General features: G+C 47.5%; 1 protein-coding gene across 1 annotated transcript in view; it reads right to left on the bottom strand.

Annotated features, from left to right (window-relative positions):
- Window positions 1–19301, bottom strand: part of SHC4 (SHC adaptor protein 4) — a 106797-nt gene that overhangs the window by 71546 nt on the left and 15950 nt on the right. Inside the window, 1 exon segment of the mRNA XM_081088786.1 lies at window positions 2164–2234. Coding sequence (XP_080944912.1) covers window positions 2164–2234 — 71 coding nt within the window.

Here is a 19301-nt window from a genome sequence, read left to right as displayed (position 1 = left end):
ATGTCCTATCGGACCTACCGTAGAGTTTCAAAGCTCACTCCCACTTTCAGCAATATGTGAGCTCCTGGGGAACAAAGTAAACACACTTTCTTTCCTATATTGAATCTCCTTCGAAGTACCAGCAAGGAATTCATTATGTAAAGGAATCCAGGGGTGCACTCTGCATGGTAACTGTTCTGTTCAGTAAATTTCAATTTTTGTTCATTCCTGAAAGTGGGACATACCTATTTTATCTCTTCTCCTTTGTCTTCTACCTCACTTTCCTGGTGGCTTTTCTCCTTCTCCCATCTGGATCAGGGAGTCTCAGGACTGCTGCTGAGCGCAGGTAGCTACAAGATACAGCACCTCAAACTCCACAAGCCCCAGAGAATGGGTTCGAGAGCTGGGGAGGGCAGCCTGGAACATATGCTTCAGCCCTGGTACATGGAAATCGGCTTCATGGCCTTTAAGTCAAACCACAGACAACGTGGGCTAACGTGGCTGGAGTCTCCTGACTTCAAGGCAGACCACTTGCACCATAGGGCATCTTAAACCCTGAATCTCCCATCCAGCCTCTCCCTCCCCTGAGTTGGAGCCCACTGGTCACTGTCTGGTATCCACTCTTGGAAGAAGATGCACTTTCTTCACACTCTTACCGGACAGGCCAATTGCCCAGGTTTGGGGCCTTGTCAGGGTTGACGCTATGGACCAATGGTGCACACACCGCCTTCCCTCTGCCTGAGCTCTCTTCCCCGAGACACTCCCATGCTGGATCCCTCATTTTATTCAGAGATTAGCTCAAATATCTTCTCCTCAGAGAGGCCTTCCCCACCACCAAATCTAACAACAACCCACCGCCCTCGAGCCTCTGCGAATCTGCCCAGAGCATAGTCGGCCATGCCCAAATCACATACAGACACACCTGCAAGGAATACCATCCAGAAACCACGGCAGCCACTTGCTTGGGTTTGTACCTTAGTCACACACTGAAACGTCATGGCATAGAAAAAACAGTGTTGTACCAGTTATGAAACAATGGAAAAATATGCACTTACAAGTTTACAACGATTTAAAAAATAGGCCCTAACAAACGACAGATACATGGCTGGGAGGGAGGAGCACCATCCAGTACAGTTCTTCTGTAGAACAACCTAGCAATACACAGCAGCAGCCTTCAAAATAGTTACAGTGTTTGGCCTAGTGATAAACATTGAGGACGTTATGCTATCCAAAAAAAAAAAAAAAGACCACCCTGACTGGTTTGGCTCAGTGGATAGAGCGTCGCCTACAGGCTGAAGGGTCCCAGGTTCGATTCCAGTCAAGGACATGTACCTTGGTTGCGGGCACATCCCCAGTGGGGGGGGGGGGGTGGCGGGGACGGGGATGGGTGCAGGAGGCAGCTGATCGATGTTTCTAACTCTCTATCCCTCTCCCTTCCTCTCTGTAAAAAAATAAAAAATTAAAAAAAAATCAATAAAATATATTTTTTAAAAAAAGACCAACACTGTACGATTCCACATATATGAGGTGCCTAGAGTAGTCAATAGAGTAGTCAAATTCATAGACATGAAATAGAATGATGGCTGCCAGGGCTGGGGCCGGGTGGGGAATGGGGACTGGGGAGTTAGGTTTAATGAATACAGAGTTTCAAATTGGGAAGATAAAACAGCTCTCGTCTTCTTTTCAGCTACTTCCTCCACAGGTCTCAGATTCTGTAAGGCCCTATTTCTAGGCAGAATTTTAAAAACTGTTGGTACCTGGGAAACCCGCTATTTCTACGACTGCATCATCTTCCCAGTTCTCATACACAATGCAGGTGCTCTGCCACAGAACTGGGAAGTCTTCCACATGACGTGATAAGGGGACTTATCCCCGGTCGCTGGACTGTGTTCCAGCTTCCAGGCATCTGAATAACAACCCATGGGGACTTTAAAGGCTTGCATGACATTTCTGTGGGGAGAAACTGTTGTGCTTTAAAAACAGTTCTCTTTAAAACAACAACAAACAAACAAAAATTGTCCTCTTCTTTTGCCTCTCTGTAACTTATTTCCTGAACCCACGTAGCTCAGCTGGCTGATTTTTCTACCTCTGTGACTTTCTAAATACACTTTCTCTTATTAAAAAAATAACAAAGTGAAAAATAAAACATGGTCCTCAAAGCCTCTTCCAATCTAGTTCTCTTACCTTGTAACTTGAGTTCTCATTCCAAAATCCAGGGACCTCATCGACTGCAGCACTTCAATACAGCCCATGTACTGGAATAAGAAAAGGGAAAAAGAAGAAGAACAGGTAGGAAAAAAAAATAGCACAAAGATGTCTCTTAACTTTAGAGTGATTTCCTGGGAGACACCTTAAATCAGCTCCTGCTATCAAATTACATTTACACACTCGGCCTGCCATTGATATTTCTGACCAATAATGGACACACGCCTTAAACTTCAGTTCAGCTATAAAACATCAGCTAAAGTCAAACTATAATATCAGGAATGCAGGTAACAGAGACAAATATGAATTCACTGGTTAACAGCTTGAGCTCTGGGGCCAGACCATGTGATTTAGAATCCAGGCGCTGCCACATGTTAGGTCTGGGGCCTCAGCAAGTTACTCAACATCTCTGCAGCTCGGTTTTGTCACCAGTGAAATGGGGACACAACCAGAATTGTTGTGAGAGTACATTATTGCATGCAGGTGTCCTGAGAGCAGTGTGTGGCACACGCATGTGCTCACATAGTAGAGGAAGTATAAGCAAATGTGAGACTAGTAATACAGAAACACTGAATCTTCTAAGGCAGTGGTTCTCAACCTTCTGGCCCTTTAAATACAGTTCCTCATGTTGTGACCCAACCATAAAATTATTTTCGTTGCTACTTCATAACTGTAATGTTGCTACTGTTATGAATTGTAATGTAAATATCTGATATGCAGGATGGTCTTGGGCGACCCCTGTGAAAGGGTCGTTCGACCGCCAAAGGGGTCGCGACCCACAGGTTGAGAACCGCTGTTCTAAGGAGGTAAAGCAAGCCTACAAATGCAGATAATATAGGATTTCGTAACAGAAGACCTTATTTTTTCAAAATCATATAAGAAGGTGTGAGAAAAGACAAAGCATTATGTCCTACACCGAGAATAAGTGAATTGAACTTGAACACGCAGTATTAGGAAAGGAATGGTGACTTAGCAAGCTCAAAGCTGGTTTACGTTGAATGTGGTAGCAGAGGGAGCCACGTCAGGCTGCTGTGAGAGAGCGAGGCGATCAGTGTGAGCAGCCGATGTCAGCAGCAGTGTGGGGGTGGGAAATGGTGAGGGAACACCGGAGGGAAGCAATGACAGCCCACACCGAAATGGGATGGGGGCCAGCCGTCGGAAGGAGGGGACAGAGTCAAGCGGCATCATGGAAATAGGTACTACGTGATTCGGGAGCTGGTTTGATCTGGAGAATGAGAAGGATGAGTCAAGGATGACTCAGACATTTCCAGCGGGGAAGCAGAGGGAGCAGTGCTTCCATCCACGGAAACAGGAAAGCCGGGGCCGGGAAGATGAGCTGGTTGGGGACCCATTGACTGGAAAGCCCTGGTGGGGCATCCAGGAAATGACAAGCTGGCGGATGAAAGCTGGGCTCGGGGAGCGGGGAGAGGAATGAAGCCTGGGGTGCAGACTCCGTAGCCGGCTGGGTAGCTTTGCCAGGTGAGGCTGGGGGAGTGAGTCCTCTTAGCAGAGCCTTAGGTGCTGAGGAAGAGTGGTTCTCAGAGAATGAGCTCAGAAATGTTAGGAGAGCCACGTGGTCTGACTGCAAGTGATCTGTCGGCTCCTTGAAAATTATATGCTTCCTGTTAGCTTTCCTTTGGAAACCGTCCAGCCTCCCTCTGCTTGGAAATGGCCAAAAACCCCGTGGAAAGGTGGCGGGGGGCCAGGGGTGCCTCTCCAACACTTTGCGTATCATTTCTGAACAAATTCTGTAGAATTAGCATCCTAAGAGCTGGTCGGTCTCCCAGGGTTGCCTAGAGAGAGCCTAGGGCTGGGGAGGGCGTGCTGGCCTGGACAATCGCCTGGCGATTCTCGGCCAGGTTCCTGTCCATCACGCTTCGCTGGGGGTCTCTAGAACTGACACACACATCTTTTTTGAATGTCTTATTCTGTCCCCATCACACTTAACTTCCCAAGGCTTGAGCACCTCAGGGAAGTGAGTGGTGTCTAGAAATTCCAGGTCAATGAACCATAAGACGAGGCAGGGAAGGACCGCTAGGTCAGGGGGTGTGGTAGAAAGCCCATCTCAGAATTGTCGTGAAACGAGATTCCAAGGTTTCTAAGCTCCCTGCCAAGGTGAACTGAAAAGACGGTTTTCCTAACCTCACTGGCTGCTCCTGCCTTCCGGTGTCTCTTTCTATTCCAGAACTTTCCTCCCGCTTCCCTATTTCCTGCGCGCCTCACGCTGGAAAGAATGGCCTCCCCACGCAGGTTGGGAGAGGGTCTGGGCTACGCCTCCAGGCCCTGGACAGTGCACAGGTCATTTCCCCTTCCGTGTGAATCTATTCGAGATGAGGTGACGCCACCTGTCAGGGTACAGTTTTTGAAGCCGTGACCAAGCACCGACATGCTTCACACTCTGCCAGCGTGATTTTCCAAAGTGAGGAGCGGAACAGGCCCCTGCACTGCTTAAAACCCCTGGCACGAATTCTGAAAACAACCGCAATCCTATAAACCTAGACCCCGGGGTTTCTGGCCCTGCTTGCCCTTCCACTCCATCTGGGTCACTCCCCTCCCCCCGCCCCCCCCCCCCCCGCTCCCCATGCTCTTTGCTGCCACACGGGCCTTCTCTCTAGTCCTCGAATGCACCCACTCTTTGCAGCTCCTCGCCCCGCACTGCCAGCTCTTCCCCTGCTGCTCTGCAGGACTGACTCCTCCTCATCCCTCAGATTTTAGTGCAGATGTCACTGCCCCAGAAGCCCCTCCCCTCGCCCTTCATCACAGCCCCTATTTGTCCCCTTCATGCCACTGACCGACTGTCAGGGTTACCTGTTAATTTGCTTGCTCCCTGTCTCCCTTCCCTTGGCTGTAAGCACCATAGGGTAAGGACCACGGCCACCACTGTGTCCCCATCACCTGGGACAGGTAGATGCTGATGAAAGAATGAATCCGGCTTTTACTGTTCAAGTCCAGCAGTACCTTTCAGGTGAGCAGAGGGAGGGAGGTGAAGGTTTGACCCAGAATTAGCGAGCAGCACAGGAGAACTGAGGACTCGGGAACTGCAGGCCAGGAGGATAGCCTTTGGGGGGTTTCTAGATGTCTTCGTTCCTTCCTCTATGTGTGTTTTGTTATCCCCCCACCTCAGGGATTGGCATCCACCTAAACTGAGAGGGTTTTGCAGTGACATGGATGGGGGAGAACAGTGCGCTACCCTCCGTGTTGTGGGGAGAAGCCCACAATGATAATGAGCTCCCATGTGTGGGGCGGTGTCTAAATGGGGCAATTCCAAGGGGGGGCGGTTAGTGCAGAGTGGGGGTGGAGGGCCGGGAGAGAGTGGACCTTCCAGGGTTTGGTTCTTAGTCACATTTCAGGGTGCTGGCCACCTCATCTCCTTCCTTCTAAGGCAGACCATGGTATGGTCTGATCCCCCCTCGCCCCTCCCTGAAACCCGTTTGGCTTCACACACTTGTCTGTTGGCCACAGCACAGGTGACACCTTCTGCAGCCTCACTGAGATAAACTGAAGTCTCTGAAGAAACGTGAGTCATGAGGTGCTGAAGGGAAGGTACCCCGTAGGCCTCCCAGCAAGGCCTGAGGTGCCCTGCCCGGTGGTTAGAGCACCGGCCCGTGCACCAAAGGGTCGTGGGTTCCATTCCCAGTCTAGGGCACATACTTGGGTTTCAGGTTTGATCCCCAAAGCCAGTGGGGCGTGTGTGGGAGGCAACCAATCGATGTATCTCTCTGGCATCGATGTCTCTCTCTCTCTCTCTCTCTCTCTCTCTCTCTCTCTCTCTCTCTCTCTCCCCTCTTCCTCTCTTCCACTCTCTCTAAAAAATCAACGGGCCGGAACCGGTTTGGCTCAGTGGATAGAGCGTCGGTTGCGGGCACATCCCCAGTAGGGGGTGTGCAGGAGGCAGCTGATCGATGTTTCTCTCTCATCGATGTTTCTAACTCTCTATCTCTCTCCCTTCCTCTCTGTAAAAAATCAATAAAATATATTTTTTTAAAAAAATCAACGGGAAAAATATCCTTGTGAGGAGAAGGAAGGAAGGAAGAAAGGAAGGAAGTAAGGAAGCGAGGGAGGGAGGAAGGAAGAAAGGGAGGGAGGGAGGGAGGGAGGCCTATGGTGACCAAGACAATGAGTACATCCTCTCCACCCTGAGAACTGTGAGGAAGCCACTCTGAGGAGAGCGAAGGGGGGAAATCAATGCCTGATTGTTGCCACAATTACCCCAAAAACCAGAATGGGGTTGGCCTCCCCATTGGCTCACACAGTCCATTTCACTCAGAAACCATGGCTGTGAGGAAGCAGGGAGCGAGCGCACATAAAAATAACCTCCTCCCTTTGTTTAAGTACCTGCTGGCTGCATAAGTGGATGGTGGGTGAATGTCAATGCCTGAGGAAGAAGTTCAGTTTGTTGATTTAGATATAAACTAGGGATGACAATACCTCTCAATCATTTATTAAAGGCAGATGTGCGCCGGACACAGTCTCTGTTCTTAGGAAAATCAGCCCCATAAGGATAGAACAACTGTGAAAGGGATGACTTTTCTTTCTGTGAGGTTAGTCATTGTTGTTCATTCCATTGAGTAGATGAGGAAATTAAGGCCTATGAAGGGACAGTGCCTGGCTCCATTTCATTTGTTCAGTGAGATGAAATCAGGGTTTCTTCTAGAGCCCAAGTCCACTTCTGGGCTCTGTGTGTAAGTCTGTATAACAGAACCATCCAAATGAGAGGGCTCCTCCAGCCGTCCCCGCGCACTCCGCGTGAAGGCACTCAGGTGGATAAGGAGGGGACGAGCCTGGGGCCACCTGGTAAGAACAGGCATGAACCAGGCTCCCCTGGGGACAACAGGAGGCGGCACAGGAGACAAGACACTCCTTAACTCCTGACCAGGGGATGAGGGGAGGACACTGAAGACCTTTATTAGAGACACACTGGGTGATGAGAAAGGGGCGGGTCTCAGCACAGCTCAGACAACCTCCCCATTCAGCACCTGGCTAACGCCTTCCTAACTCCCAGCTCACTCTCCTCGCGCCCCGGGCAGTCATAATATTGTTGTACTGTCTGAGCCTCCACCCCCAGCTCCCAGGGAGAGATGAACAGCCTATTCATGGCCGTGTGTATCTTGGGCTCTGCATGCCAGAAAAGGAATTATTGGGGTTTTCGGAGAAGAGGAATGAGAGCTAGTTTATGGGAACCTCTCATCCTGACTCTCTTTCGAACAATATGTTCTCATAGCCTCAGAAAGGGTGTCTGCAGGACACATAGGCACTGCTCACAGTGGTTACCTCTGGGCCTGGGAGAGAGGCAGCCTTTCACTTTTTATTTAATATTTTTGTATTGTTTATATTATTAAAAAATAAGTAGGTAGTATTATTTGGAGTGAAACAATTAAATACAGCCTAAAAATTAAATTAATCTCTCGGAACCAGAGTTTATGAATTACTAGTGGGGTTAAGTCCCTTTATGTTCCAGTGGCACAGCCCCTTCCTTAGACAGTGCCTGCCCCTGCCCTGGCAGAATGGAGGAATATTGTTCAAGAGAAGGTTTAAGACCGAGGCCCTGTGCTTGATAAGACAAGGAGGAAGGGCACTTTGAAGCCATCAGGACACTGAGAACAGTATATCACCAAGGACGATACGACAAGGGTCTGACCTTCACGCAATAAATGTTCAGAATGATAGAGGCCGACAATGTGGCCCGAAGACACTGCAAGACTTTTCTGCCACCTTTAAAACTTCTAGTCCTTCTCATTAAAAAAATAAAAATAAAAATGGGGGGAGGGGGAGGAGAAGGGAGAGAATGTTCTCTTCATAATCGTGAAACATTGTCTCATTTGTTCAGTGAGTTACTTTCCACTCAGGCATCAACTTACTCCAGGAGTTTCTGCCTCCAGACTCTACCCGCACTGCCTGAGCTCACCAGCCGCCCCACATCGTCCACTCCAGGGACCTGGCGCTTCTGTTCTTTGGCTCACCCTCGACTCCAGGGCATCCACCGCTGCCGACCTCTAGCCACATGCCCTTTCCTCTGAACCTCTAGAGCATTTTAGGTTAAAAAGTAACCCAATTGTTAAATGAACAAATGACCTGAATAGACAGTTCTCCCAAGAACATATTCATATGGCCAATAAGCACATAAAAACTGCTCAATATTGTCCATCACCAGGGAATTGAACATCAAAACCACAATGAGATATTAATTCACACCCTCTGGGCTAACTATAATTTAAAAAAACAAATCCACAAGCTGAAAATAGCAAGTGTTAGCAATAAACTAGATAAACTAGAACTCTCCTATGTTGCTGAGGGGAATGTAAAATGGTGGCGTCAGTAGGAAAATAGGTTAGCAGGTCCTCAAAAGTATAGCTTGCAATTGTCATATGACCCAGCAATTCCACGTCTAGATATATACCCACGAAAACTGAAAGCATATGTCCACCCAAAACACTTGCACACCAATGTTCATCGCAGCATTATTCGGAATAGTGGAAGGCAACTATTATCAGACAATGACAGCAGCAGCAATAACAGGCCACACAAATAATCTCTGCAGGCAGGGTGTGGCCCGGATAGAAACTGCTCAGGAAATATGTGTGAATGGACGGATGAGGAATAAATGGGTGAGGCATCAGGAATCATGACAGGTGTTGGAAATCTTCTTCAGCACCCTTGAGGCAGAGTTCATTGCTCTCCCTTTGGGCTCCCAGAGCATCTTGCACTTGCCAAAGTTGCACTCGCCCAGTGGTGCTGCAATTGATCTGTTCAAATGCCTCTGCCCACTGCTGGACTGTGGGCTGCTCAAGGGCAGGGCATGAGTCTTAGTCATCATTACCCCCGGCACCTCTTCCAGGGCAATCAATGATTTATCTGAATGAAGTAGCCAAGAAATGATGTTCAGGAAGTCTCAAAATAACCTGCATCCCAACTGGACCATCTGTAATGTGATCCTTCTTAAAGGGATACCTTGCCAGTTAAAATAACCCTGACGTGAAGCTGGTCGAAGCCCTCCTCGTGCCAGGTTTGGGTCAGAATGTGCACGGTGCGGGGAGGGAGTGGAAAGTCCTTCCCCTTTAGTGCCACACTGACCTCATGAAAGCCTGGGCAGGTGGGCAGTGGGGGTGGGGACCCACCTCTGGAATGGGAGCTCTGTGGGAGAGCAAGTTTAGGGGGCGTTCAGTGAGACTAACAGGAGGCAGGCCTCCGTGGAAGAGGCACAGGTGGGTGTCTTGCCAAATGCTGATTTTTCGTGGAGTGATTGGACAGCACCTTTGAAACTGGCCATCCAAGAGCCCAGGGCTGCTGACACTTCCCTCTCCTCACTGTTCTCTGTCCCCTGGTGTGTTTCTTCAGAGGGCCTGGTGTTGATTGTACTGTGCATTTGTGTTTGCTGTCTCCCGCACTGAAAGGTTAGTAGCAGACAGCTGCACTGCACTATCCCCAACACCTAGAATACTGCGTGGCACACAGTAGCCCCTCAAAATAAACTTTGGTTGATCAAATTGAACATTTTATTTATTTATAATATATTTTTATTGATTTCAGAGAGGAAGGGAGAGGGAGAGAGAAACATCAATGACGAGAGAGAATCATTGATTGGCTGCCTCCTGCATGTCCCACATGGAGGACCGAGCCTGCAACCCGGGCACGCACCATGACTGGGAATCAAACCACAATCTCCTGGTTCATAGGTTGATGCTCACCACTGAGCCACACTGGCCAGACTGAACATGTTTTTTTTTTAAATCCAAATATACATCTACTCTGCTGAAAGCTCCTTCTACTCCAGGTTCAAAAGCCTGGAAATCTGGATTTGTTCATTCACTCACATTTGAGGTCTTGGCACCCAGGGAATTTCAACCCTCTGAGTCCTTCATGCTCACAAAGGTGGAACCTTCTAAATGTAAGTCGTGTGCTCTGCTGGTTCTTCCACAGGCAGCTCTCCTCACCCCGACCCCCCAGGTGCCTGAGCAAGCCAAGGCAGGGCTGGGAAGGGAGCTCACCTGCCCCGCTGGCCCAAGCCCTCACCTGGATGCGCTGTCCCTGCTAAGCGGACCCCTTGGGCCACAGCCCATTCCTAGTCCCTTGAAGGCCAGCAGAACTGGTAACATGTCAGCATATCTCCTGGGGAACTTTAGAATTAAATGAGGGAAGTTTTAAGTTGATTCAGAAGAAGAGTTTCTCTTTGACAGTGGGCACCCCAGGATCCCACATATGGTGAGTATTGAGTATCAGAAGACCAGCTAAACAGTACAGATCTTGGTCTGGTTGACACCTTGGAGACACTCGAATATACTAGGATACAGGCTGTCTACGAGTGTCCAAAAAACCCACCTAATTAATCTGAAAAAAACATACTGGCTGTCTGTGGGCGAGAAAAGTATGACAACCATCTGCATCCCATGAGGCGGCTATGTGGTGTCTCATACCAACAGTCCTACTCCCACTGAAAAGCCCTGACACACGGGGGATTGTCTGAACCGAGAGAGGTTTCATTTCTGCGTACACAGCGGTTCTCAACCTGTGGGCCGCGACCCCTGAAAATACATCCTGCATATCAGATATTTACATTACGATTCATAACAGTAGCAAAATTACAATTATGAAGTAGCAACAAAAATAATTTTATGGCCCTGACCGGTTTGGCTCAGTGGCTAGAGCGTCTGCCTGCAGACTGAAGGGTCCCGGGTTCGATTCCAGTCAAGGGCATGTACCTTGGTTGTGGGCACATCCCCAGTGGGAGGTGTGCAGGAGGCAGTTGGTCAATATTTCTCTCTCATCGATGTTTCTAACTCTCTATCCCTCTCCCTTCCTCTCTGTAAAATATCAATAAAATATATTTTTAAAATAATAATTTTATGGTTGGGGGTCACCACAACATGAAGAACTGTACTAAAGGGTTGCGGCATTAGGAAGGTTGAGAACCACTGGACAGACATAGTCACTCAGATGGAGGTCATTCCAGTGGCAAAACCACCCTGACAGCATTTGGAAAGCTGTGACTTCTGTGAGGAACAACTCTACACCCTTGTGCTGGGAGACACGGGTGGCTCTTTCTGTTGCTGAGCACAGCAGAAAAGGCAGCCTCTGTGGTCATGAGCTTTTGCCCAAACAGAGATTTATACTGTTCTCACGAGTGTTATCACAGTGAAACTGTGACAGAACCTGAACAGGCGTCTAATACCCTTTTTACAGATGGGAAAACTGACTCCCAGAGATACAGTGGTCTGCTCAAAGGCCACAGGCCTGGTTAATGGAGAAGAACCCAGATGTTTCAATGCTTACGGCTGTGCTATTCCATGTCATGTACCTGTCTTGGAGAAGTTTACCACCTAGGGGAGACACCAAGCCCTGCTTCTATGAAATATACAAACTAGCACGCAGTGATGTTGAACACTGGCTTAACAGACACAAGTGTATTTCATCCTATGGACGCGATGTGCTGACAGCAACTCCCTCACGGTACCTGGGTGAGGCAGGAGGAGTTTCCTCTGATGCTTACCCCCTGCAGTGCCCCATGCTCCACCATGGTAGAGTTGGTGGAGATATTTAAAATGAAAATGAATTCAAGAAACTAAAAACTTCTGGATTAAAGATACTGCATTGTGTCTCTCCTCTACCCACCCAAACCATCTCTCTCTCTCTCTCTCTCTCTCTCTCTCTCTCTCTATATATATATATATATATATATATATATACTAGAGGCCCGATGCATGAAGATTTGTGCAAGAATGGGCCTTCCTTTCCCTGGCTGCCACACCACCTTCGCTCTGGCCGGAGCTGCCTTTCCGCCTTCCCACACTGTCCAGAGGCCCGGAGCAGCTGGGGCGGTGCAGAATGCCTGCATCGTCACCATGACAATGACGCAAGCGTCCCACCCCTGGCTGCTCTGCACCTGCATATGCAAATTAGCCTTCCATCTTTGTTGGGTTAATTTGCATACTCACTCCTGATTGGCTGGTGGGCATCATGAAGGTACAGTCAATTTGCATCTTTCTCTTTTGTGTGTGTGTGTGTGTGTGTGTGTGTGTATGTATATGTATTTTCCCCATGAAGAATTGAAAAATAAAAGTGGTAAAGGCAGGCATCCGCTCTAGGTAGCCTGTTGGGTTCTATAAAACTAAGAGGAACTTAGGTACAGCTGCTGCAGCCACCACCTGAGACAGTCAGTGCCGCACTCTGTTCTGCACTCCATTGGTCACCCTTTGTTTTCTGAGACCAGGGTTGTATGGTACAAGGGTGAATTCTCCTTGACCAAGTGCACTTTTTGCAGAAATTCCTTAGGGACCTTGTATCTTACATTCAATTTTAATGTTGAGTTTCAAAAGCCACAACCAACAGCTTTAAGCAAAGTCCTTTTTGGGGAGTAACAAGCGTTGACACTGTGTCCCAGCCTACTCAGAAGGGATTTTTATCCCTGGGCAGGCACAATCCTAGGAGACCAAGAGGGCTGTCTTCTGTGTTTCTTGGAGAAAGTCTCTAACCTGGTGGGACTTGCTCCCCATGGTGAAAGTGAGACGTGGGAGGCTGGCCCTGCTCAGACTAAGTTGCTTTTGTAATAGCAATGGACTCCTCTCTCCTGATGGGCCCAGCGAAACCCCAGGTTGTGTCAAAGCGTTAATGCATCCAGAGGAGAAGCCTTAACGGTGCTGCTTACAGGAAGAACCACTGAATAATTGATCCCAACAGCCGTTTAACTAGAGACCTAGGGGTAAAAAGGCAAGAGCTTTCTCTTATTCCCTGAAAGGTGCTCATTGCTCCATCTATTCACTTTATTTTTCTCTTATTTTCATCTGTACACTTACCCCAATCCTTTCTTTATATAATCCAATGTGGGCATTATTAGTGCTGCTCTACAAATATTTCCAATATTTCCCCTTCCCAGCACATAGTAGGGGCACTTCCACTGCTCCTTAGGTTGGGCGGGGCTCGTGATTTAGTCAGTGATACTCAAGTGGCCTATCCCATTGGGAGTGATGGTTCCCATTTCCCGTCTCTTGTCATTGGGAAGCACAGAGTCTGAGCCTCCCTCAGCCCAGTCCTGAGGGAGAATAACTCAGATTAGAGGCCCCCCCCCGCCCGCCCCCCCCAACCCCCCCCCCACCCCCCGCCAGCCAACTTGCTGTGGATGCATGGCGTAAGCAAGAAATAAACCATTTTTGTCTAAGCCACTGGGATGCTGGGGTTGCTTATCAACACAGCAGGACCCAGTCTACCCTGACTGGTGCAGCAACATGACAGGGAAGCAGGGCCGTGCCATAGTGTAGGAGCAGGAGCTCGGAGAGGCGGGCCTGGGTGTGAATCTCAGCTCTGCATGCACCAGCTGGGAAAGAACCCTGGGCAAATCGCTTCACCTCTAAGGCCTCCATTTCCTGCCTCATAGGGCTATTACGAGGTTCAGAGGAGGTAATGCGTGGTGTGGTGCTGAGCACAGTGCCTGGCACGTGGAAGAGGCTCAGCAAATGGCAGCGACTACCCTGGGATGACAATGCTTTTATCCAGATCAGTTTCACCTGGCTCCTAGTTTGGGGAGCTGATGGATGGGCCTCTACCGTGGAGGGAGCTCAATCCAGAGCACTCTTGACAGGAGTGTGACAAACGCAGGGACGCAAGGTACTATGGGAGTAGATAGGAGGGTCTCTACCCAGCCTCTGGGAATCAGTGAAGATATTTCAGAAGGAGGGATCCTGCTTTGAGTCATGAAGGGCAACTAAGGAAAGACTGGGCAAGGAGAACTGCATGTGCAAGAGGTGAGGCAAGAATAAGGGGCGCTCCAAAACTTCCATATGACTGGAGTCCAGAGATACAACTGGGGTTACAGGCAGGAGCTACAGTACATTCGTTATCTAGTTAACTGTCTGTCCACACAATTCAATGAGCTCTCAGGGGGCCATTTACCTTGCATCCTTAGTATCTGGCACAGTATGTGGCACACAGTAGGCTCTCAGTAAATGATCACAGACTGTCAGAAGACTATAACCATATTTCAGACCACGTAAGCTTAAGCATGATGCCAATTTCTCCTTGTTTTTCCATAAGTTTCCAAACAACACTTCCACCCAGCCCACTTCTCAGATCCAAATAAATATAAGCTAAAAATATAGCCCAGGTCATGAATCATAAATGAGATGGAAAAGCAGTGACTCACAGAAGTTAATCGGCTTCCCAGGAGAGTATTGCCGGATGTCCTTTGCTCTGAAAGGTAAGGCAAAACGCCAGCACGACTGCTACGCAGGTAAAGCTAATGCAATTCCCAGGCTTGCCATTGGTGCCCACCTGGTATCCAGAGGGGCCAGGGGCAGCAGCCCTGTGCATCCCCACAGAGGCTAACAGGGGTGCCCTGGGTGTGTGCTCAAGAGCATGGCAAAGAGCCCTGCCTACTGTATCCACCACCGTGTTGACTATGACCTTAATTTGGTTACTGCTGTAGCCAAGGCAACACCTTTGCAGAATGGCTTCGCAGATGACCTACCAATTATATTTTGTATCCTTGTCTAATTAAGTTGGAAACTTAATCTAATCTAATAGTGATGGTGTGTGTCAGTCTCTCCTGCCAACCCATAATGCAATTAAAATCCTACATCTTTGGGGTTTTATGACCTTACTTCTCAGATTTGAGATCCTCCAAAATATTAAATGAAATTACACCCTTCATCCCAAAATAACACAAATCTGACTCAGCCTTGAGTACCCAGAATTTTGGGTTGTTCCACGACCTAAAGGTTTTGGTTGAATCAAACACTTATTGGAAGACCAGCATGCATCACACAGGAGGGCGTGTGCAAGTGCTACTGCACACCGAGCAGCTCCATCAACCTGTCTCTTCTCTTCCCTCCCCCACCAGCAGTGTCTGCACCCATCCCACTTCAGAAATTCAAATACCCTTAAACTTTTGCTCCTGCCCCTGCCTGTCAAGTTAAATCCCACTCTCTGGGAATAATCTGAAATCTTGGATAGCAGTATATAGAACTAAATTACTATTACAAACTGGGTACCATTTCATTGTCACTGAAAAAGACCAATTGGAAAGGGCCATTTTGTCAGCCATTGCCATGTTTAGTCAAACACTAGGTCCCAGTGAGAACATCTGCATGATGGTGGTTTCAATCTTCCCAGCTCTCTGGGCCAATCACTTCACCTCTAAACTTTTGCTCTCTAAGGCAGTAACTATGCCCAGTGTGTGGTCATATCTGGAGGTCATGGTGGCCAAAGAACCTCATTCACACCGCTCCCCGCTCCAAGTCCCAGCACTGGAGCTTTACGTGAATGGTCCGTTGTTCTGTGTTACACTAAAACCACAACTCACATTAGTCAGTCTCCCACTGGTGATAAACTGCTGAATGATGTCGTACTGGTTTTCAGCGTCTATGGCATCTCTGAAAGAAGCGGCCAACAATATGCCTTTGCAGAACTGCAGTCCAAATGTTACTCATCTCTCATTACACTTCTTTTTACATGAAACACAAGAGTTTACTGTAGCTCAAGTCAGTGCATTCTGACTCCTATTATGACTTGGAAGGGCCCTGGAGATTATCCATTCCAACCTGTCTACTTTTCATGGATTAAAGAATCAAGTGGCTTGTCTGATGTCATTTGGCCCTGAAAGGGCACGCAGAGTAGAGCCACTAAAGACACGAAACAGAAGTCAGAAATGTACAAGGAGAGGCTGGCCAGTGTGGCTCAGTGGTTGAGCATCAACCCATGAACCAAGGGGTCACAGTTCAATTCTCCGTTAGGGCACATGCCTGGGTGGCGGGCTCAATCCCCAGTATGGAGCGTCCAGGAGGCAGCCCATGAATGATTCTCTCTCATCATTGATGTTTCTATCTCTCTTCCTCTCCCTTCCTCTTTCTGAAATCAATAAAAACATTTTTTTAAGAAAAAAAATGTACAAGGGAACCAGAGAGTATGATGAGGTGGAAGACAAGGGCACACAGAGCTTCAAAGAGAACAGACTGTTAACTGAATTGAGGGCAGCAGAGAGAATCAATGTACTGAAGGGCTAGACAACGACCACTGGCATTTGGCAACTGCTGAGTTTGACTATGGGAGTTCGTGGAGCAATGGCAGTAGGGTAGGGGAGCAGAACCAGAGAGCGGTGGGTTAGAGCGTACGATACAGGCAAAGAAGCAAACCAGTGAGCATAGTGCTTTGTTTTACTTTTTCTTTTGAGGAACTTGTATTTGAACAAAAGAGGAAAGATAAGCTAAGGGGAGGAGGTTACTTTAAGGATGGAACCGACTTACACGTGCGCCTGGGATACAAAGGTTGACAATGACAGGAGAGGGAGAGAATGGAGAGATCGCAGCCCCTGGGGAGGCAGAAGTGGACACTGTTCATGAAATGCGTAAGGCCTGATTCAAATAAATGCTTTTAATCATGAATCAGATTCTCCCAAGTGCCCAAATCAAATAGCTTTCAACGTTGGAAGGAACATTTGCCCTTTTCCTATGTCTGGATACTATTTAGGGATTCTTAAATATTCTTATGATCACCTGTGCAAATGGAAACGTTATGGTGAATAGCAGCAAAGTCCTATGGCTTCAGCAACCACAGGGCTGCTTTAGAATTGAATCGAAGAGGCATAATGATCAGAGCTAGAAAGAAATGACCTGCTAGTCAATATTTACATACAAAACTCTGCGCATAAAACCTTTGCATTGGAAAGGTCTATCTGCCCCAACCCCCTTATTTTTGAAGCATTTATGATATTTTCACAAGTTCATGCAACATCACAAAGCTCTAAACAAGTGTAGAAAATTGTTAACCTGTTCCCGTTATCACAGACCTCAAGTTGTCAATGAATTCTAACCTAGATTTGTGAGTCAAACTCAAATGATGCCTGTACATTACTTAAAGTGACACCTTCAGAAAACAACTTAAATAGAATCTTAGGTTTAATTTGCTAGTTTTGTAGCTTGTAGTCTTTTTTCAAAATCTCAGCATTTTTAACTGAATGCAAGGAATAGAGTACAAGGAGGGTCTCTATTGCCTTTAAAGTCCATTTGCATGAGGTAAGTTATTAGTACTCTTGGTTATTACATTAAATAATGACTTTCTACAAGGACGTGTAGTTTAATGTCAGCAATCAGAAAGACAGGCATGTGAAGAACGATGCCAAAGGTAGGAAGAGGTCAATTGGTGGTAACAGCTACTAATGGGAGTCTAGCTCAGGTTTGAGATTCTCATGGAAATTAATACGCTTCTTTCCTTTTCCAGCCACTGACTATACTCCATACCTCCAACCATTGCCCTGAATACCCCTGACCGATGGCATTCATTGAATACACAAATGGAAACCAAGAGTAGGTGACACCATGCAGATGGCTCTGAACCAGCCATTCCCATCATATTTAATGGTTTCTGTTCATAGCATCATTTTCTTTAACATCCTTCTGAAACTCCATATCCTCCAGAAACTCCTCTGATCCTCCCACTGAAGAAATGAGATAGACAATTCAACCATCACCAACAATCATCCTTTCCACAATCTAAGCCGGCGGGCTTTAGTGGTCCAGGGGTGGGCTGTTGTGAGGCTCTGCACAGCTCTGGGATGTAACACTGTGTGATGACCTGCCTTTGCCTCATCCATCTTAAACCATGAGCTCCAAGAAAGGTCGGTGCAGAGACTCTGGGTTGCCTACCTCTGTCCTTTCCCTGTATTTCCTTTCCTCTTTTGTTCCTTACTAATAGAATCTCCAATGTACCCAGCTTAAAAACTACCATTTCCTAGCTTCTCCGTGAAGCCAGGAGACCAATGGAATGTAAAGAATGTCGTTGGATTCCAGGAAAGCCACTTAACAGGGCTAACTCAGCCCTGAAGTGCACCATTTTTGTCCTTGCTCAGCCCCTGCTGCCTGGAAAACAGGCATGTTGGGGGATGATGTTCCAGTGGCCGGTTGCAATCTTGAGTGAGCTTGAGGATGGGAGCTATGGGTTAAGGATGGCTAAACAAAAAGACGGGAGGAGCCTGGGTTATTGATAACTGTGGGACCACTATGTAACTCTGGCCTACCTACCTATGGGCTTCTTTTACGTGAGCCAAAAAGTAAACCTCTGTCTTGTTTAAACTCCAGTTATTTGAGTCTTTGTAAAAACCTATTCCGAAGGGATACAGAGGCCTTTTAACCTGTGTTTTGCAGATGATGGTCTGGGAGTCAGGGCTCCTCTGTGGCTCCCTTCCTACCAAATGAGTTTTGTGAAAAGGTTTAAGACTAGAATCAGTTCAGCAGTTCTTCCATTGATTTTCCTATATACCAGCAAAAGTAACATCTTAAAAGTAGTAATCTCTTTTATCTGAAAGAGAGATTTTATATCATAACACCTTAACTGGAGGTCTCCTACTTGACAACTTCAAGTGTCCTAACCATGACTGAGAATTCAGAAGTAACTGCGCAAACAGATTTTCTAACTAACGCGAATGCGTGTGTTTTTCCCTAGGAGAGCACCTTGGTCCTTCATTCAGAGCCCATGCACTCTAGACTTAGATACGGTTTTAACAGGTTGTCTTCTCAGGACTCAGAAGCCCAAATTGAAGTTTTGGGTTCTCCTTGGGATAGGCTCGCTGTCAAAAGCAAGGAGTGATAGCTGACTGAGCAGAAGGAATCGAAAAAATTACACAAATATAGACATATACATTTTTCAAGCTCTTCTATTTGGGGACCCAGAGTTCAGGGGCAACTAGCCCATCGTACTCATTAGCTCCCGAAAGTCTGCCCTGCTCCCAGCACAGCACCATGACCATTGAAGAGTGAAAGCTCATTCAATCTGTATTCACTCAAAGGCAGTTCCTAGACCCAAGAAAGTTGAAAGCATGCATCCACACAAAATCTTATACGTGAATGTTCAGAGCAGCATTATTTATAAAAACCCCAAAGTAGAAACAACCCAAATGTCTATCAACTGGTGAATGGATCAACAAAATGTGGGATATCCACCCAATGGACCATTATTCGGCCATAAAAAGAAATGAAGGTCCCAGTGGTTGAGCATCAACCTATGGACCAGGAGGTCATGATTCAATTCCCTATCAGGACACATGCATGGATTTCGGGCTTGATCCCCAGTAAGAGGCATGCAGGAGGCAGTCGATCAATGATTCTCTCTCATCATCTCTCTCTCCTGTTCCCTTCCTC

This window comes from Myotis nattereri (assembly GCF_964212035.1).
Source record: "Myotis nattereri genome assembly, chromosome: 1".
NCBI lineage: Eukaryota > Metazoa > Chordata > Mammalia > Chiroptera > Vespertilionidae > Myotis > Myotis nattereri.
The sequence above is the reverse complement of the archived record's forward strand: the minus strand, read 5'-3'. Positions and strand labels throughout refer to the sequence as shown.